Source organism: Vidua macroura, chromosome 2 (assembly GCF_024509145.1).
Source record: "Vidua macroura isolate BioBank_ID:100142 chromosome 2, ASM2450914v1, whole genome shotgun sequence".
Classification (NCBI taxonomy): Eukaryota; Metazoa; Chordata; class Aves; order Passeriformes; family Viduidae; genus Vidua; species Vidua macroura.
The window spans coordinates 61,213,895-61,234,590 of record NC_071572.1 but is presented as its reverse complement, the minus strand read 5'-3'; the positions used below and the strand labels follow the sequence as shown (position 1 = coordinate 61,234,590).

Genomic DNA, 20,696 nt, shown 5'->3' with positions numbered 1-20,696 from the left:
CAGCTAGAGGTTTCCAGACACCACAGAAGGGTTCCTACCAAAGAGTCAGAATGACACCCCCTGGCTAGAGAAGGGAAGAGCAGCACCCAGCTCTTGGAGATGGGATAAGCGATGGGTTGGGTTGGGAGGGACCTAAAAGCTTATCTCATTCCACTTCTCTGCCATGAGACGGGACTCTTTCTACCAGACTACATTGCTCCCAGCCTTGTCCATGAACATTTTCAAGGGACAGGGCAGCCACAGCTTCTCTGGGGAACCTGTGTCAGGGCCTCACCAAACCTCCCAGGCAAGAATTTCTTCCCAATATTCCATCTAAGCCAGCCCTCAGGATTAGAAGAAGCCAGTCAGTGGGAAACCATTGCCCTTTATCCTGTCTCTCCAGACCCATGTCCAAAGTCTCTCTCTAGCTCTCCTGGAGCCCTTTATGCACTAAAGCGTTAAGGATTACTCCTTCCCTAGAGAGTTTCCCAGGTTACAGCCAGCAGACAGGTTCCATCCCCAAGGAGGGACCCCACATCCCCTCCCAAAGGGCACAAGACTCTCTGTACTGCATCCCACTCCTCCCGCCCTGGGGCCGGCCCCAGCAGCGATAGTCACCCTTGGACAGGTGGTCCTGCAGGTAGCAGTAAGCCAGCGCAGCGACGAGGGCAGGCAGCCCTGCTCCCGGGGAGCAGCTCCCAGCTCCACTCTGACGCCTGCCTGGGTCTCCCGCATGACAGCAGTGCTGCTCTGCACCTGAGGGCCATGGCGTCGGCTCTCTGAGGGATGCCATAAGGCTGGACGATGTTGCTGGCACCATGCAGCCTGTGCTGGCCAGGCCGGTGGCAAGTCGCCGGGGGGTCTGCAGTGGGGCCAGGCCTGGAACAGGCAGCCCTGGCCTCTCCGCTGTGAAGGTGCCCTTTAGGCCTGGCCCATTAACTAAGGGAGAGCCCCTTGGGCCTGACCCCGTTGGTAAAGTGGGGCCTGGCGGAATAGCTGGCGGTGAGTCCCCGGGGACCGGCCTCCCTACTAGGGGTTCCCCCCCCAGGCCCCTCTGTCGCCCCCTGCAGGCAGCGATCCGCCATGACAGCCTCGCTCTCGGCGTCGGCGCGAGCCCACGGCGCCCCCTGGGGGCCAATACCGGGAGCAGCCGCAGTCGGGCGGCCCCGGCCCCCTCAGCCACAACCGCCGCCGCAGTCCCGTAGGTCGCACGTGACGGCGACCACCATGGCCGCGCTCGGAGGAGCCGCGCCAGCCCCTGTGGTAGCGGGAAGAACGCCAGAAACGCCAGCATAATTTCCTCGCTCCTCCCGCTGCGCCGCTCGCACCTTACCCCCCCCCGTCGCTGAGGCCGGTGGACCAAGATGGCGGCTGCCGGCCGGCGGAGCTTGATGAAGGGGCGCGCAAGGCATGCCGGGAGGTATAGTCCCCACCGCGCCCCGCGGCGCGCTGTTCCGTCCCGACGGACTACAACCCCCAGGAGGCGCCGCGGCGCGGCCTTCCCGGGACATGCCGGGAAACCAGCGTCGGCTGCGGGACATGCAGGGAAGTGGCTGGCGGACTCCGGCAGGGGGCGCAGCACGGGGTGGGGGGGGTGGGGGGGACGCGGCGCGCCCGGCCGCGCGCCTGTGTTAAGCAGAGGGGTCGCGCGCGCGGGCGTGCACGGGCGGACGTACACGTGCACGCATATCAAACACCACACACACCCCGCACACACCCCAAACAAATACCATACACCCCACACACAAACACACACCCCAAACACTGCACACGCACTGCACAGACCCCACACACCAAACACACACCACACACATAGACACACCTGCACTCACACATGCGTGGACATACATGAGCACACACGTGTACTCACATGCACACACGTTTATTCGCGCACAGGGGTGCACACAAACATGCGTGCACTCGCGCACACAGGGGTATTTCTACATGCACGCATGCAATGCCACACATATGCAGACAGGAACTTGTGCACACCTGCACACACACATGCTCTCCTGTGTACACATCTCCCGTGCACCTGTGCACACACGTGTACAGCACCTGTACCCCCAGGCAGGGCTTGCACATGTGGTAGTATGAATCCTAGGCATCTGCTGCAGGCTGGCCTCAGAGTAGGCACATACATAAGCATGCATGTTTGTGTGAGTGCAGGTGTGTAGGCATGCTGTCCTCCAAAGTTGCCCATAGCCCTTTCCCACCCCAGGATTTGCCACCAGCAATTCTCATTCCACCAATTTCCTCCTGTTTCACCCCAATTCCCTCCATTTCCCCCTATTATCCCAGCAGCTGTTTGCCCAATTTTCCATCCCACCATCACTCCAGCACTTCCACAGGGTCCCACAAACTCCTGGATTAAACAGAGCTGCTAAAAAGATGCATTTTAGGGATTTTATTTAAAAAAATAATTTTTTTAAGAAGACTTGGTCTTATTGCCTGAATTACTGATTTCTGGATTTAGCTCCACACACTGCTGGCAGATGCAGGATGGTGGAGCAGGAATTAGGATTGGGACCTGGGGAGCTGGGAAAGAACCAGGAATGTGGGGGAAGGTGTCAGAAATGGGCATTTCTGCACCCAGACTGGGGCCAGCAGGACTGGGAGTTGTTACAGAAAGCCCAGTGCTCCCAGTTCCCCAGTCCATGTCCCCTAGCTCCATCAGCTCAGTTCTCCCACTTCCCCAGCCCAGCTTGCCCAGCTTCATCAGCTCAGTGCTCCCAGTTTCCCAATTCCATTAGTCCAGTGCTTGTAGCTCCCCAGCCTAGTTCTTCCAGCTCGAGATCAGCCCAGTGCTTCCCGTTCCCCAGCCCAGCTCCCCCAGACTGACTGCTTGCTCCCCTTGCTCAGTCCAGTTCTTCCAGCTCTAATAGCCCAGTTCCCCCAGGTACCCAGCCCAGTCTCTCCAGCTCCCCAGCTCCTCCCACCATGCTCTCCAGCTCAGCTCAACAGCTTCTCTAGCCCGGCTCCCCCACTTCCCTCTGCTGCAGCAGCCCACTTCCCTCAGTTCCCCAGCACAGTTTCCCCAGCTCCTCCAGCCCAGATACCCCATCCCCCCAGCCTGTCCTCTCTAGCCTATGACTCCCATGCCATCTGTGTAGGAATGGCATGTGGTGCCACGTGGCTGGACTGGCTGGGAATGTGGGTGCTCCATCTTCCAGCGCCAGGACTGCTGGGGGCTGGGAGGGGCTCTAGTGTGATGGCTTTCATCTTTCTGCTTCCCTGGAGACAGGGTGGGAACAGCCCCGGCTTTCACAGCAGAGCTGCCAGAAAGGGCAGGGAGAGAAGGATGAGGGGAGAGGGTCCCCCTGCACCAGCCACAGCATCCTATCCCCAGCCATCCACTGTGGATCCCATTTCCCAGGCGGGAAGCACCGAGGGGCGGGATCAGGGGGAGACCTAGGGGAAAACTAGGGGGGACCGGGAACACTGGGAGGGAGGAGTTGGGGGGATCTCGGGGGGGCGAGGGGGGGGCTACCGGGAGAAGCAGCGGGGAGGAGCTGGGGGAAAACTGGAACGTCGAAGCTGAAACCGGGAAGACCAGGCAGGAACCGGGAGCACTGGGAGGAAGGGCAGCCTGTTGGAGAAGGAAGCAGTCCGAATTGGCGGGATACCAGGAGCAGCTGGAGGACACAGGTGCACAGAGTTGTGTGCATACTTCCAGTGGGATAGGATGCCAGAGATTCCCTTGGCTCCTTGTCCCAGGTGAGGATGCTGTGAGCAGTGGTGTGGCATGGTGAGCCCTGTGATGCCAGGCCCCTGTCTCCTCACAGGTGCTGAGCATGGGGACATCCTGTGCTCTCCTATCCCTCTGGCTATTGCATCCCTGGAAAGGCCTCATCCTGGATAAGGAGCTTGGTCCCACATCCCTGCTGCTGAGACAGTCTTTGCTTTGCCAGTCTAGGTACATGCTCTTTCATAATTTACACAGTTATTCATGGGAGCTGGAAGAGGGTTCCTCGGTGCTCCCAAGTGGAAAGAAAGAAATCCTGAGCCAGCAGCATTTTCAGAGCTGGATGGGAGCCAGAGCCTGAGCTTTTCCAAATATAACATCCTAGTTAGCACTGCCAATGGCAGCATGCCCACCTGCTCCTGGCCATGGTACCATGGGGATGCCATGGCAAGGCCCAGCACTGGCACAAAGGATGGATAATGGTTATGTGCTGCATGGGTACAGGGCATGGGCTCACAGCTGACAGTGTCACATCAGGGTGACCTGCAGCGTGGAGAGAGGCTGAGGGTCTCTGTCCTGCACTTGTGTCCCCTCCTACCCCAACTGGAATAATGGAATCATTTGGGTTGGAAAAGCTCGCTGAGACCATTGAGTCCAACCACTCCCCCTGTACTGCCATGGCCACTACTAGCCCATGTCCTCACGTGTCACATCTTGTTTTTTTAAACCCCTCCGGAGACGGGGATTCCACCAGTGCCAGGGCTGGACAATCCTTTCAGTGAAGAAATTTTCCCAATATCCAACCTAAACCTTCCCTGGCGCACAGTGCAGGTGTCCCTGCAAGTGCCACAACTCTGTGCACCTGTGTCCTCCAGCTGCTCCTGGTATCCCGCCAATTCGGACTGCTTCCTTCTCCAACAGGCTGCCCTTCCTCCCAGTGCTCCCGGTTCCCGCCTGGTCTTCCCGGTTTCAGCTTCGAAGTTCCAGTTTTCCCCCAGCTCCTCCCCGCTGCTTCTCCCGGTAGCGCCCCCCCGAGATCCCCCCAACTCCTCCCTCCCAGTATTCCCGGTCCCCCCTAGTTTTCCCCTAGGTCTCCCCCTGATCCCGCCCCTCGGTGCTTCCAGCCCCGGCCCCGCCCCGGGCCCGCCTCTCCCGGTCCCATCGCGCCCCGCGCCCCGCAATGCCGCCGTAGGGGCTGGCGCCTCCCGCGGCACCGGCACCGGCGGGGTGGGGGCGTTCCGGGGCCATGTCAGGTCACGACGGCGGCATGTCGAGTCGCGACAGCGTGCAGATCCCTGACGACCGGGACTTCGGGGCGTTCCGGGCGCAGTGCGAGTCAGAGCGCGGCTGGAGCCTCACCTACAGCAAGGGCGGGGTGGGGGTCTGGGTGCAGCTGCTGGAGCCCGAGCGCGCCCTCCACAAGATCAAGGTGAGATCTCCCGCCCAGCACACCCTGGTACACAGTGAGACATCCCCATCCACCCTGGGCACCCCCAATCCACGGTGACACCCCGCCCCGGCATCCCTCGTGGACAGGGGTACCCAGCGACAAGGGTGGGGGCGCGGGGACGCCGCGGGGGACCTGGAGGCAGGAGGGATCCTGGGGCGATGCTGCACCTTGGGCTTGGGGGGAGGGAGTGGGGACCCCACAGTGAGTGGGAACTTGAGGGTTTAATCACCACCCAGGGAATCTCAGGGAATAGTGGGGTCCCTCAAGTGATGCAGCACCTTGGGGCGAGTGGGGACTTGGCCGAACTGGCCCCCGGTGGCCAGCAGGGACCCCAGGACAGGTGGGGTTAACTGGCACACCAGGACAAATGGGCAGTCTGGGGACCCCAAGACAAACACAACTCCAGGGCTGAGCCAGGGACAAGTAGGCACCCCTGAGGGTTGTGCAGGGGGGACTAGGGGCTCAGCCAGGGACAAACAGGAACCCCCAGCGCATGTGGGGCCATGGGTCCTGCGTGCTGCTTCTCCCCACTTCACCCATTGGGAATGCACCTCCCATGCTTGCTGCACACCAGGGATACGCTTGGGGACTCCTTGGAGCCTGCAGCCACTGGCCTGCTATCATTGGGGTTGTCCCCTTTGCCCAGAGCTCCCTATGTCCCCACTGTATTCCCTGTGGGTCCCTTCTCTCTTGGTGCCAGTGTGCTGGCACAGGCAGGTGCACGCTTATTCTGGCTCTTACCTCTGGCAAAGTGGGGACACCGGGATTCCAAGAGACAACTTGAGACGGGAACAGTATAGGGGTTACACTGGAGTCTCTGGCTGGTGTCCCTGTCTCTGCTGGCACCTCCGTCATGCTCTCCTGGTATAGTGGGTGGCATCACCCTTGTCGTGGTGTCGAGCCCGGGTGGTGGTGGCGGCAGCAGTGACGACGCGGCCTGCTCACACACTACTCTGAGCAGCTGAGCAGTTGGCACCAGCACTGCTGGGGAAACATATCCCTGGGGCACTGGCAGTGGCTATGCCCAGCTCCTGCCATGGAACCACTGGGTTGTTTCCACTGTAGCATGTTGGGGGAGTTTGGGCTGCTGTGACCTAGGAACAGGTCCCCATTGTGCCCTGGTGGCATCAGTGAACTCTGGGAGAGGGGATGGTGGTCTCTGGGGTGTAGGGAGTCACTGGTGCCACTTGCAGCCTACCCCATCCCCACAGAGGTGGGGACCCATGGTGGGTGGGATGCGGAATGTCCATCACTGTGGCGTCCAGGCATGATGGCATGGGCATGGCTCTGTGTGACAGTGCATCCCAACCTCCCCCCACCCCAAGCTCATGTCGCCTAGCCCTGCTGTTTGGTCTTGGGGGTTGCATCCCAAAACTTCCCCCGGACTGAGGTGGCACTTGGGTGCGTCCCCTCCCTGTCCCACAATCCCAGTGTGCCACGTTGGCATGGCAGGGACCCAGCCCACTCCAGGATGTCCTGGCACAGCTGTTCCCACCACAGCACCTGGAGCTGTCTTTTGCCTGCAGGGGTCCCTGAGCCAGGTCATGCCTCTTTCCACGCCCTCTTGGACAAATCCTGTTTGGAAAGGTCCTGCTTGGTGTTCATGTGTTGATTCCACGTGTGTGTCACTAGGTATTGGAGACCCTGTAGGGTAACAGTCCTTGTCCCCACCCCGTGGCCCCCAGCAGCACCCAGGTCCACCATCCCACCCAGGATGAAATGCTCCTGCTGGGAGCATTCCACTGAAGGGATGGACACATGTGGCATTGCTGACGTGGCACAGCAAGGTGCAGCCCAGGGGTTTGCCCCTCATGCTGGGGGTCTCTTCGTGGGTGCTGGGGATTCTCTGCAGTTTCCCAAGAGCTGGTTTCCCCCTAAATTCCTCCTGGATTCCTTGCCTAATTAAGTGGAACCTGAAGGTCTCGCCCTGCTTTGAGGCTGCCACTTCCCTCCTCCCCGCCCCCCTCCATTAGGGATGCAGCTCCCGTCTAACCCGTTTTCTGGAGTCTGGGAACAAGCTGGTGCCATGGCTGATTTCTCAGTGGGACATTTGGTGTCCTTGGGACTGGCTATGGGTTGGGGGAACCCAGCCAAGACACCCCATCCTACCCAGTGGGGCAGTGGGTTGCTACCTGGGCATCTGAGATCTCCCAGGGATGATAGTTTCCCCTCTAAATGGGCTGCTCCCAGAGGATGGCCAGGAGCCATCCTGTAGGATGCAGCAGAAGGATCTGGGGTGTTGGTGAAGCTGCCAGTGAGGATGACCTTGGGGACCCCCTTGGTGGCTGCAGCCCTCACCACTCCCCCAGGCAGGGGTGGTGGATCTCCCCTTTGCATCTGCTCCTGTCCCACAGTCTGGCACCCATTCTATGTTCCCTCAGGCATAGCATAACCCCAGCCCTGGGTACTTCATCTCTTTCTCCTCCACCTCCTCTTCCTCCTCCTCCTCACCCCATTAGTCAATATTGACTCAGGGTTGGGTGTGCGTTTCCAGGTGCTTCCCAGGTGGCACCATCCCCTCTCCTGCTGCGACTCCCCTGGCACTCCCCCAGGATGCAAGTCACCTGCAGGGCAGGTCCTGCACTACTGGCTTGACCAGCCTTGCTGCTCTGGGAATAATGCACCTGAGCATGGTGCTGGGCTGGCCTGGGTGCACGTGGGAGCAGGAATTCTTCAAGAAAGTCATCCAGGAAGGCTATCCCAAAACTGCCCTGCAGCGGTGGGTGTTCCCAGACAAGTTTTCGGGTGAATGGAGGAGCTGGAGTGGGCTCTGTGGAACAAGGATGGGTCTCTGAGATTGAGGATAAGCACTGTGGGGTTGAGGGCAGACTCCATGGGGCAGGGATGGATCTGTGGGGTTGAGAATGAGCACTGTGAGGGTGGGGCTGGGCTCTGTGGGGCAAAGATGGGATTGAGGATGAGTGCTGTGGGGGAACAGGCTCCATGGCTGTGTCCCACCAAGGGGCCATGTGAGGCTGTGCCCCATTTCTGGTTGCTTCTGTGCTCCTTCCCAGGGCTGGGAGGGTCTCTAGTACCGCATGCTGGGATGACAGGGCCAGCCCTAAATCCTGAACTGCAGGGTCTGGGGGTCCAGAGGAGCTGATGCCATCCCTGGGGATAAACAGGAGCTGGTGGCATTCCCCGGGACAAGCTGCTGGCTGGTCTCCCTGCCTCACACTTGGCTCCAGCACCCTTGACCTTGGCAGATGGCATCCCTGCTACAGGGGATGCCCTCACCTTCTCCATTCTCCTTGTCTCTTTGCCTTCCCTGGATCTGGCTGTCGTAGTTACAGAGCAGCTCCCCACTCTGCACTCCCCCAATCCCTTCTGTGTGATCCATGTTGTCCCAAGGCACCAGGCACAGCCCTGCATACTGGCTTCTCTTGGCTTCCCTGTGCAGGGATGCCACTTTGCAGGGAGCACATCTACAGTGATGGGGGGGACAAGTGGGAAACAGCATCCTCTAGTACCCAGGATTCAGCTCCACACTGCCTTGAGGCCCTGCATGCCTGTACTACAGGGTGGCTCTGGGTGGCAAACTGAGCTGCTGGTTGGGATCCAGGCCTTCTTGGAGGAGGTTGCATTGATTTTTTTTTTTTTTTAATAAACATCTGAGAGGAGACAGCTCCCCCCCACTTGCTGGGGCTTCCCACAGCTGCCTTCCCACTTGGGGGTCCCCATGGCCTCCTTCTCTCCTAGGGGTCCCCACAGACACTCTCACACTGCCTCCACTGCCCCCTCCTGCCTGAGGGTCCCCAGTGCTGTCCTCTTATGAGTTCCTCACAGCCACCTTCCTACCTGGGGGTCCCAATGGTCATCCTCCCACCACGAGGTCCCCACTGCCATCCTATTGGGGATCCCAACAGGTGACCTGCCCAGGAGTCCCCCATGGCCACTCTCCCACCCTGGGGGCCCCTGGTAGGTCTCTCATGCCCCCTGCCTTGCAGTGCAGGATGGAGTGCAGGGACGTGCCGGCGGAGACGCTGTACGACGTGCTCCATGACATCGAGTACCGCAAGAAGTGGGACACCAATGTCATCGAGACCTTTGACATCGGGAGGCTGACGGCCAACTCCGATGTGGGCTACTACGCCTGTGAGGAGGGGGCCAGGGGGATCTGGGCTGTCCTGGGGGAGGGCTGAATCCCAGGGCTGCTACCACTTCACCCCTGGGTTTGGCATCTGGGGGATCCATGGTGTCTGGCATTGAAGGGAGGAGCCTGTATACCAGTTTGGGGGGATTTCGAGAAGGGGACCCCATTCTTGAAGGTGCTTGTCTCACTCTGGAACATCCCACCCGGTGTTGTCCCTAGGGAGGTGTCCCAAGCCCCTGAAGAACCGCGACGTGGTCACACTCCGCTCCTGGCTGCCCATGGGCTCTGACTACATCATCATGAACTACTCTGTCAAGCATCCTGTGAGTTTAGCAGGGGTCCTGTGGTGCTGGGCTGGGGCTGGGGCTCACTCAGAGCTTGGGGAGATAGGTAGGAGAGTTGACGGGGTCGTGACAGCCCTGCTTGTGGCTGGTGCCTGCTGTACCCCACCTGCCCTGACACTGACTCATGTTCCCTCCTTGTTCCCCACCACAGAAGTATCCCCCTCGCAAGGACATGGTGCGGGCTGTCTCCATTCAGACAGGCTACCTGATCGAGGGGACAGGAGCCAAGAGCTGCATCATCACCTACCTGGCACAGGTGGACCCCAAAGGTGAGAGAGGGACCCCCAGATCTGTGCCCTGGGGCTTAGCACCCTCAAGTCCTTCCCTCATGTCAGTGTGTGCTTGGGGGGGCCCAGTGGGGTCCTTATGGAACTCAGGGGGGTTTAGTGCGGGGTCTCATAGGTTCTCAGTGTAGGCTCATTGGGAGTTCAGGGTGGCCTCTATTGGGGCTTAATGGGGACTTTGGGCTCAGTGAGGGCTCAAGAGTAGCTTGGGGGGCTCAGTGGGGGCTCAGGGTGGGCTAAGGGAAGGCTGAATAGGCACTCACTTGGACTTAATGGGGGCTCAGTGGGAGCTCAGGTTGGGCTGGCGGTGGCTCAGTGGGGATTCTTTTGGGGCTCTGGGATTTCAGGGCAGGGTCAGTAGGGCTTCAAGAAGTCTCAGGTTGAGCTCAGGGGGACTCGCGGTGGGTTCAGGAGGACCTGTGGATATGCTCAAGGTGGGCTTGGAAGGGTGCATCAGCAGTAGCATCTTGGAATGCAGTCAGAGCCAGACATGGAGCATGGAGCAATGTCAGGAGGAAACATCTTGGATCTGTTCTCTTGAAATCTTTCATTTTTGGGAGTTGAAGAGGGACCCAAAATGCTGAAATCACTGGTTTTGACCTCTGCAAGAGCAGAGAGCAGTATGGATCGAACCCTGTTCCCTCTCTTTAGCCACATGTGCCCATTGAGAATGCTGTGGGGGTCCTGGTTTTTAGGCACTTGGGGGATGCTGGGGGTCCCACTCCCAGCCACCCCTCGCTTCTCTCCAGGTTCTTTACCAAAGTGGGTGGTGAACAAATCCTCCCAGTTCCTGGCCCCCAAGGTGAGTTTGCGGCATGGGGGTGGGGCTGGTGTGAGGGTAAGGGGTCTCTGTGCCCATCTCACTCTTCCTGCCAGGCAATGAAGAAGATGTACAAGGCATGCCTCAAGTACCCTGAGTGGAAGCAGAAGCATGACCCTCACTTCAAGCCCTGGCTGTTCCCGGAGCAGAGCCGACTCCCAGCCCTGGCACTCTCTGAGCTCTCCCTCCAGCATGCAGATTCCCTGGAAAACATTGATGAGAGCTCCTTGGCCGAGAGCAAGGAGGACCGTGGCGAGGGCAGTGACGAGGACAGCCTGACCTGATTCCCCTGGGAGTTCCTCTCCTTGTTCCCCTGGCTAGGACAGCCTGACATGACACCCCCCCTGGGGGCTCCTCTCCCTATCCCCCCACTTCCAACATGGTTTGTGTCTCTATCTCACACACCTGTACATATGTACCCCCATTTTGGGTTCAGGGGGACCCTCCCATTGTTGTACCCCTGTCTGGGGACAGCAGGGACATAGTGGGTCCCCCAGGGTGAGAAGTTGGGGGTTGTCTGGTCACTTACCCCTTGTGGGACACCAGTGTTTTCCCTGTGGCAAACCCAAAGTGACCTTCAGCTTTTGGGGGGGCAGAGGAAAAGGGGGGCCCTGTGCCTGCTCTTCAGCCCTGGAGACCCTTCCAATGAGCTCCCCCTCTGCCCCCCATCCTTGCTCCTCCATTTCTGTTATGATCCAACAGAACTGCCTTTATCCCATGGGATCCCCACCCCCAGCAGACCCCTAGGGGGTGCTTGGGCACCTGCCTGCACCTCTGGGCATGCAGAGGGGTTTTTGGGGGGCTCCTGGCACCTCCTGGTGTGCTGGGAAGGAGGGCCTTTGGGGATTTTTGGCATCTCCAAGCATGTAGAGGGGAAGCTTCTAGGCTCCTGGCACCTCCAGCAGGGGTCTTACTTTCAGGCACATGGGATGTGTTGAGGGGCTCATGGTACCTCCAGATGCGCTGTGGTGGATGTTTTGGGGGCTCCTGGGATCTCGATTCATGCTGGGGGGTGGGTCTTATGGGCTCTCAGCATCTTCAGGTTTGTTTGGGGGAGGCTTTGGGGTAAGTTCACACCTCCAGGTGTGCCCAGTGTCTCTGGGGGCTCCCAGCATCTTCAGGCACATTGAGAGGACTTGGGGGGCGCTCCTGGCACCTCCAGGTGTTCTGTGAGTCTCTGAAGGCTCCTGTCCTCTCCCCTGCCTTTCTAGGATGGGGACCCTTTCCAAGCTGGGTGCCTGAACCCTTCCTCCACTGGAATTTGAGGCCTTGACTGGGGGTTTGGGAGCTGGTCTTTGGCCATGCTCCTGCCCCCTCCTTTTCTGGGGGTGCCCAGGGACATGGGAGATTTTGTACCTTGTACCAGAGCAGATTATTTAGGAATAAAATAATTAAATCTGGCATGGGAGGGACTCAGCCTCTGTCCCACCTTGGTCCTTTGGGAACCATCCCTGTCCCTATAAGTGCACTCAGGCAAGGGGTCCCTGCTCATGTTGGGTGCTGGTGGGACCCTGAGAGGTTGTGGGACAGTCACCTCCAGGGGTGTTCTGGGTGGTGGTGGTGCCACCAGAGGGTGACAGAGAAACCCCTAAAATGAATTTGCACTGGGCACTAATTAGGCATGAGGCTACATGCCCCTGTAGTTGGTTTTCCCACAGCCCCAGCCAAGCCAGTACTGCCAGTACATTTCCCTCAAAACCTCCTCTGGGAGAGGAGACATGGGGGACTGAACTTTGTGGGCACTCTGGGGGGATACATCCTGGCTTCTCCAGGAAGAGAATACTGGGGAACAGAGCTGACACTCCCAGGGATTGTGGGCCCTTTGTGGAGCCCTGGGACTCTTGTCTCCTTCAGGGGTGCACCCAGGGGCAAAGCTGCTTGTGTACCCCACTTCTGCCCTCCTCCTGCTGTGGCACCCCAACACCTCAGCAGGCCCCAGCCCTTCTCTGCGCTCTAGCAAGGTCTTGGTGGGTGGCGTTGTCCAGCATGTGCCATTCTCTGTGCCTGTATCTCTGTCACCTGTGGGGCTATGGTGGGCACTAGAGACTTGTTTCCCATTTCTTCTGTTAATTTCCACCCCCCACACCCTCCACCCTCCTGCCACCCTCCTGCACTGATCACAACTAAAAATAGAAGCCAATTAAAAAGGAACTCGGCCACCACCTGCCTGGCAGGTTGAAAATGGAGCTGAACTGGATATAGGACACACTGCAGCGGCTCTGGAGCCAGGGGGACACGTAGCAGGGCAGGTGATGGGGTAAAGCCCCTTATGGGGAGGGTTTAGGTCTGTCAGCTCTGGGTGGTACAGCTGGAGACCCAGAGTTGCAGTACCAGAGAGAGAAGATGGCTCCAAAGGGAAGTGGAATATGCTCTGGCACATGTCTGGTGCCAGAGGGGTTGAGAAGAGCTGGGGTGCAGGTACGATATATGGAGGGGGTAGCGGTCTAAGGGCTGTGCTGGGGACATCCTCAGATACTGACACGAGTCATCCCTGAAATGCTGCTGGGAAGGACTACAAGGCTTCAACCCTTCAGGGATCAGGCTCGGGCATTGTCGCTGGCCCCTGGGGTCTCAGACAGCACTTTGTTGTATGACCCCCCCCCCCAAATGGGGTAAGGCCATAGCACCCTCTGCCAAAGGCTCTGGGAGGGTATCCCCCCCCGAGATGGATCCGAGCATCCAGGATAGGAGAGCAGGAGCATGTGATGGTTCTGGGGAGCAGGATAGGATAACATGGGGGATATGATGGTTCTGGGGAGTGGGGTAGGTAGCGAGGGGATGTGGTGGACTGGGGGAGCGGGAATTCCAGGAGTAGGTGGGATGCAGGCAGTAAAGGAGCTTTTTAGGATATTTCACACTGGCCCCCTGGCTGAGCCCCACTGAGCACCACAGTTAGGACTGTGGGGCTGAGTCGTGGCCCCTCCTGCCCATGGCCTCGCGTGGGCGAGGGGCCGAGCATGGGGGCCTTCCCACCCCGGAGCAGGCAGCCAGCGTGTCCCAGTCCTAGAGCGCCGGGATGAAAGGACCATTGTCCCAGGCTGGGCAGCTGTGAGGGCTGGCCATGGACACCCCACATCCCCTCTGCGTCCCCAAGCCCTCCCACTCTCCTTCTTACCCCCTACTAAGACCTTGGGAATTGTGTGGGGAGGCAAGAACCCCCCACACAACCAATTCATTATTTTTTTGGGGAAAGTCCTGGCAGCCTTCCCCTTGAATCCTGTTTCCACGAGGCAGCCAAAGCTCCTTGCAGGAACAAGCCTGGGCCTGGCAAGGGGGGCCCTGAGTGCCCCTGCCCCGGGAAGCGCCCCGGCATCCTCTGGGAGCCACCGCTGCCACCAGACAGAGGTACTGCGTGTTCCAGGGGGGCTGGAGGGGCAACCCCAGCGCGAGCGGGGGGTGGGGGAGGGGGGGCACTCTAACTCCTCAGCGCGGTTTCTCTCCTGGGGGAAGTCGTGTTTCCTTCCACGTGTTTCTGTGGGTCCCTGGGCACACGGTGCAGCGGGGGGGGGGGGGATGGGGGGGAGGGGGCGGCACTGGGGATACTGGGAACTGTTGGGGCGGTGCGGGGAGTATGGATTGTTGTTCCCCGGCTCAGCTGCAACAGTGGTGTGCTTCCCCCTGATTGGGGTACTCATGCCGTGGATTAACCCCAGTATACCCCAGCTCAGCCCCGGTACTCCCGAGCCAAATTCTAGTATGCCCCAGCTCACTCTCAGCACACCTTAGCTCGACCGCAATATGCTCCAGGTCACCCCCAGAACACCCCACTGCAATCTCAGTATATCCCTGCTCAACCCTGGTTCAATTCCAGTATGCTCCAGCTTCCTCCCAGGAAACCCCAGTTCACTCCCAGCTGACTCCAGTTTACCTCCAGCACACCCGAGTTCAATCCCAGCTCAACCCCAGTACACTCCAGTTGAACCCTGGTACTCCCCAGGTGGCCCTCAGCTGCCCCAAGCAGACCCTAACTCATTCCCAGTGTACCCCCACTGAATCTCACTATACCCCAGTTCACCTCAGCACATCCCAGCTCAAACCCAGTTCATCCCAGTTTAATCCCAGTATTCCCCAGCTCCCCCCAGCACATCCCAGCTCCTCCACAGTATATTCCAATTCACCCCAACACTTCCCAGCTCAATACCAGCACATCTCAGCTTAACCCCAGCCTTCCCAGTTCACTTCCAGTATATCGCAGGTCCCCTAAGCAGACCCCAGCTCAACCCCGGTATAACCCAGCTCAGTCCCAGTCTCCAGAGAGCCCTGGCATTGCTGATTGCCCTCATTCCTGTGCCACTGCAGGGGTCCTATTGCCTGGTTCGGGTGAGTGACATGTTGGGGGATACTGCGTGGTTGTGCTGCCGATGCCAGGGGTGAAGCTGGGTAAAGGGACCCTGAGGACCCAGCTGGAAGATTTGTTTTCTGCTGGGGATCTGGCATGTCCCTGTTCATGGCCAAAAAACAGCGTCAGCTGCAGCTGTGCCTGTGTCACACTAACCACCACCAATAGCACCCAGATACCAGGTGATGCTGGTAGTGGGCTTCCCTTGCTTTCCTCTTCCTCGCTGCTTCCCAGTCTGTCTGGCAAAGCCTGGAGCTTTACCAGTGCTGTGCAGCTGGAACTGGGATGATGGTTGCTTTGTCCTCCAGTAATGGCAAGCTGAGTCCATGGACACCTTCACACTGCTGGGGCTATCGGGTTGGTGTTTGGGGTGCCCATGGGCTGCACCTGCACGGGGGGTTCCTAGGTCTAGCACCATTGCAGGGACAGCAATTTTAATTTGTGGGTTCAACTCCAAAAGCCAATTTTTGCAGGCACAGAGCTGAGTGCTAGGGGTCAGTGGCTATTCTGGCGTGCTCCAGCAGCTACGGGGGATGTGTTATGGGCCACAGCCAGGACATCAGGGATAAGGATATTTAGAGCAATATTGAGGATGTGTTTGCTGCCAGAACTTAGCCTCAGAGCAAAGTGAGCCCTTGAGATTTTGGGGGTGTCTTGTGGGAGTCAGGGAGTTATGCTCCCCCATGCAGGGAATGATGCAGCTCCTGTGGCAGGACTCTGTGGCTGTGGGGGGTTTGATGCTTGGGGATGATTTGCAGATGAGTCCCTCAAATCTACAGGTGAGGGAGAGCCCGGCTGTGTAGAAAGTCTTTTGCAAAGAGGGGGTGGATGCACATTGTTGGTGGTCCCAGTACTTCTGTCCCTGCTGCAGCATCTCCTGGCTTTGCTTATCTGCGGTGCTGTAGTGGCCAGGGGAATCCAGGGGGGTGGCCCTGGTATGGTGTGACCCTGCTGTTGGGGACAGAGCCTGTGCATGGGCTAGAGTTGCACCGCAATGAGCATGAAGAGGAGGTGGGAGGGCATCAGGGCTGGAAAAGGGTACACCCCATCCATAGCTGGAGGGGTCACCCCTCTTTCACTTCCCACTTACAGGAAAGTGAAACAGGGACCTGCATGGTTTTAGTGCTGGATGTTGGGTGATGGGGCTGATTTCTCATGGAGGAAGGAGGTGCCATGCTTCCCAGGGGACCCATCAGGGACTCATCCTCTGCAGCCAGGCTGTTGCCACAGCGCCCCCCCCTCCTCACCCCCCAGCATCACCAGACCCTGGGACATTGGACCTCCTCTGGGGTGGTTGTGCACGTGGGGGGGGGGTTGGCTTCCTGACCTAGTTTGCTGGCAGCTTCCATAAAGTGTGTCAGGAGCTGAGAGCATTCCAGTGAAACTCAGTGGGTAGCAACAGTATTGCCAGATGTATTTACCCCTTTTCTGCCTGTATTTCCCCATTTCTAGTTGGATTTACCACTTTTTTTTGACTGAATTTGCTCATTTCTGGCTGCATTTGCCCCTTTTCTGGCTAAATTTGTGAGGCAGGCAGCAACATTCTGTTTGCTGATGCAAACTCATCTGTTTGTTGGTGCCACAGCCTGGGATATGTTTTACCTTCCCCATGGGGGAAGGGGAATGCAGGTGGGACCTTAAGGAAATGAGGAACTCTCAGTTTTCCTGCCCCCTTGTCCCTAACTTCTCACCCACCTCATCACTGCCCACCTTCCACATCTATGCACACCCTCCATCTGCACAGAGAGCCAGCCTCGGTCAGTTCTCATGTAGGGACACACCCTGGTGTGTGTGTGAGCCCTCAGGCCCCTGAGAAGGGGGCTGAGCACCCTCTGGCTTCTTCACATGAACCACCTGGAAATGGCAACTCATGGCAGAGGGAGGAGGCTCTGGATTGTGATTCCGCAAGCTTGAACTTGATCCCTGAACAGCACCTGAGGGGTTTGAATATCATTTGCAATTTCTTTGGCTGAGAAGATCTTGAAAATGAAAAAGCCTCACCCTCCCAGGAAAGACCTTGGGTGCTGCTGAGCAGATGGGCACCCACTGAGGTGGAGTGTGGAAGGTTTGGGTGGGAAGGGATCTGTGGAGTTCTGGGTGCTGTCCCGGCACCCTTTGTTTGCTTTGGGGTAATCACTGCTTGCTGAGGATTCTGCTTGGGCAGTTTCGGGGTGAGGATGTGGTGTTTTCAATTCCCAGCTGAATGGAGAATCTGTGGTAGCCCTAGGAGGTCTGTTGGAGACATCACATTCACTCCCTGGATCCAGCAGGAACACTGGTGACATTGGCCTCATTCTGGCTGGCCGTGGCCCCTTGTCTGAGGATCTCTCCTTAATTTAGGCAGGAAAAGGTAAAAATTGCTGTGGTGTGAGACTGATTGCCCGGTGCTGCTGGAGCTTGGTGGCTGAAGAACCCCCCTTCCCACTGGTGGCCAGCCCTGTTCCCACAGGTCCTTCCACCACTCAGCTTTGTTCCCTCAGCCCACAGGAACCCTGGTGGGTAACAGCTTACTGCCCTCTCTGGGAATCCACAGGGGTCCTGGGGTGGTGCGACATGGCAGCCACCTGCCTGCGTGTCCCCTTCAGTCCAGTGGCCAGAGCTCAGCTTGTCCTGCTGCCCCAATACGCCCTGTCCTTGGTACCAGGTTCCTGCTGCAGTACTGCTGAGCTCTCATTTCCCAGAGATCACCCTGCCTGGCTCTTCCTTCTTCTCCTGCTGAAAGCCCTGCCCGGTCCTTCTGTCACCCAGGGCTCACACCGCCTCAAGATCCGGCCTTCTTGTCCCTCATGGCGGCTGTGGTCAGTACATCACCACACTGAGGTCTCACAGTTCTGGTGGGGCCTGGGGTGGCTATTGCACCACATCCTAGCTCAAAACTCTGCTCGGCTTTCCGGAAAGTTCCCATTGCTGAGGTGGCGTTTGAGGAAGTACTGGGGCAGGCAGAGACCCCTTGGCAAACCTCCACTGCGCCAGCTGAACCACAGGCAGGCTGGTCATCTCCTCCTGCTGAGCCGAGGGACCGTGTGCTGGTAATTAGCTTTCCTTGATTAATGAGCCCACAGACCTGGGGAAGGGGAATGTGGGGTGCAGGCAGGGTTTGCCTACATTAGAGGAGGAATTGCAATGGGAACTAGATCAATCAAGTGGGTGCCAGACACCCAACAGTGCTCCTGTGCTGGATTTTCCTGGCTCATGGCCACTATTCTGGGTGCCATCGAAGGGACACGTAGGGAAGACCTGTGGGATGGCCACCACTTTTATTGGGTGCTTGGGTGGTGAGTGCAGCTCTGTCAGTGACATCCTGATGACCCTGGTCACACTACTCGATCCCTGGCATGTCATTAGGCGTAACTGATTACCCAGGGGAAGCTGGAGCCAGTGAAGGGAGTATAGTATGCTCACCTGTCACTTCCAGTCAGAGCCCACAGTTTCCCTGGCATACACAGCTCCTTAATTGAACAAGCCCAGCCCTCATTAGTGCCCTACCTGAGGGCTGGGAGTCCCATGGCCCTGAGAGAGTGGTGGGATGCAGTGGGAGAAGGGTGGGCACACTCCTGCATCATGGGGGGCTCCTCCCTGGGTTACAATGCTCAGCTCTGCTGGGGGAAGAGGTGCATCCCAAATGCTCTGTTGAATTGAGGGCATCTGAAGTGGGCTGGGGTAGCTGCAGGAGCCCTCAGAAAAGCAGCTAACACCCAAGTTTGGGGATAGAGGGGCTTGCTAAGCCTCTTGGTCCAGATAAAAGGGACCAGCACCAGGCATCCCCAGACCCTTCATCCCCAGCACTGGGAGAGTGAGGGCTGTGTGGGTTTGGGATGGGGCTGAGGGGTCTGGTCCTCATGTATTTTGGCATCCTGACTTATCCCCCCAGAGCACCAGCCACAGTGCCAGGGTGCTGGCAGCCCTTGCCATTCCCTCCTCACACCATTTGTCCAGCCTTTAAGTATCTTACAAAACAGCCCCTGTGGTGTTGCCTAATCCCGGGGAGGAATGCAGTGGGTCAGCACTGGGAGGATTTGTCCTTGGCAGGGGCCACAGCCGGGGTTACCCCCCGATCCCCAGCAGCCTGCTGGGTTACGGCATCTCCCTGTCTTGGTTTTGCTTCTGGAATATCCTCATCTTGTTTAGCACAGAGGTTAAATGATTAATGATAGAAGGAGGGAACCTAGAAAAGGCCTGATGAATTATTTACTTGGTGAGGGCAAAGGGCCCAACAGCAACGGGGAGCTGCCAGCCTGGCACACCGGGGACACTGCACTTCCCTCATTGGAGTTTTGTCCCCATCCCTGTCCGCAGTGAGTAGCAAGGAGGGCCCTCAGCCACCCCAGATAGTGCTGGGGCAGTGACACTGGTGAGTGCTGGTGCAGCTGTCCCTTCCTGATGGGTCTGTCCCACCATTGCATCAATGTCCTGGCACAGCACCGGGGATGTTGGCACTGGTGTCAGTGGGTGACAGTGGTGGTGACTCCTTTGCTCTAGCCAGGACAGGGGACATTTGTGGGAGCCCCATACTGGTGTCACTGTGTTTCTCTCTGCTTCTCCAGAGCCAGTGCCCAATTGGGGTTGAGCCTGCCTGCGCTGGTGTCACTGGGATGTGGTGACAGCAATGTCACCCAGCACCATTACTTATCTATTTTCAGTAATAGACAAGGGCATTCTAGGTGTGGAGGTGGGAGAGAGAATTTTATTCTGATTCAGGGATTTTGTGGTGCTGGTTGGGATTGCTGGGACCAGTGGGAAGGTCCTGGGTGCTGATTTTTCTGGTGCTGCCAGCAAGGAGCCACAGGGGTCAGTCAGCCCTGGGTCCCTGTTGCTCCTTCCTTGGTCCTTGGAGCCCGAAGCAAAACCAAACTGTACCAGGAAGTGCCAGGGAAGTGGCACTGTGGCCACATCCCAGCAGCACCACTGAGATGCTGGTGTCTCAAGGTGTAGGGGTCATTGGCTGTGGGGACCCCATAGTGTCTCAGGCTCGGCAGTGTCCAGTTAGTGCCAGGTTGAGGACGAGCCTTGCTCAGCTGTGCACTTTGCACCGAAACCTCAAGTGCTGCTGAGGGACCTGCCTAAGTCACAGAAAATGTGACTCTGATGGCAGATCAGACTGGCCTATTTACGGCTCCAGGAAATCCTCTGGCTCCTTAGCAGGTCTAGAAAAACCTCCAGCAAACACAAAATAAGATGGTGCCAGGGTCACTAGCAGTGCTGTGTGTGCTGGCATGATGGGATCTGCCTCCTGCCTGGAGCCTGCCAAGACCATGATGCTGGTGGGTGGGAAGGGCAGGGTATCCCATCTGCTGCTCGTTGGTATAATGAGGCAGGGATTTGCCCTGCCAACAGCTATGGCGTGGGATGGATGTTCTGCTGCAGGAGCTGAGACACCAAGTGAGCCCCATGTCCCAAGCTCTCGATGCCACAAGGGAACTTTGCTAGGTGTGTGCACCAAGGGTGCTGCACAGGTGCTCTGCCAGCACTCCAGAGTGTGGTGCCATGCCAGAGCAATGCCAGGGATAGGGCTCTGGAGTAATGCCATGGTGCACATGTAGTCTGTGAGGAGGGGTTTAATGTGGTTTGGGTTGGGGGCTCCAGCGACAACACCCTGCCACTGGCTGTGATAGGGACAGCCCAGGAGAGGGGACAGCCTTCTGGATCCAACTGTCCATGTAACTCCATCCTGGCTTGCTGCTGTAAACCAGGGGAGCTGCGTC

General features: G+C 58.3%; 2 protein-coding genes across 2 annotated transcripts in view; one reads left to right on the top strand and one right to left on the bottom strand.

Moving 5' to 3' along the window:
- Positions 1–1,301, bottom strand: part of CLPB (ClpB family mitochondrial disaggregase) — a 74,017-nt gene extending 72,716 nt beyond the window's left edge. The window contains exon 1 of the mRNA XM_053971735.1: positions 598–1,301. Within this exon, the coding sequence (XP_053827710.1) occupies positions 598–1,273 (676 nt within the window). The 5' untranslated portion in view covers positions 1,274–1,301. The remainder of the gene's footprint in view (positions 1–597) is intronic.
- Positions 1,302–4,829: 3,528 nt separating this feature from the next.
- STARD10 (StAR related lipid transfer domain containing 10) lies at positions 4,830–12,067 on the top strand. The gene is made up of 6 exons (XM_053971676.1): positions 4,830–5,093; positions 9,062–9,209; positions 9,427–9,530; positions 9,703–9,820; positions 10,585–10,637; positions 10,712–12,067. Exons 1-6 carry the CDS (start codon positions 4,911–4,913, stop codon positions 10,937–10,939), a joined length of 834 nt encoding a protein of 277 aa, XP_053827651.1. The 5' UTR covers positions 4,830–4,910; the 3' UTR covers positions 10,940–12,067.
- Positions 12,068–20,696: the final 8,629 nt, after the last annotated feature.

What these genes read in the sequence shown, in the direction of transcription:
- STARD10 (XM_053971676.1), top strand. Translation starts at nt 4,911, where the DNA reads ATGTCAGGTCACGACGGCGGCATGTCGAGTCGCGACAGCGTGCAGATC. An exon ending in GCGCCCTCCACAAGATCAAG is followed by an intron (nt 5,094 to 9,061) that starts GTGAGATCTCCC and finishes CCTGCCTTGCAG; the next exon opens with TGCAGGATGGAGTGCAGGGA. An exon ending in CCCAGTTCCTGGCCCCCAAG is followed by an intron (nt 10,638 to 10,711) that starts GTGAGTTTGCGG and finishes TCTTCCTGCCAG; the next exon opens with GCAATGAAGAAGATGTACAA.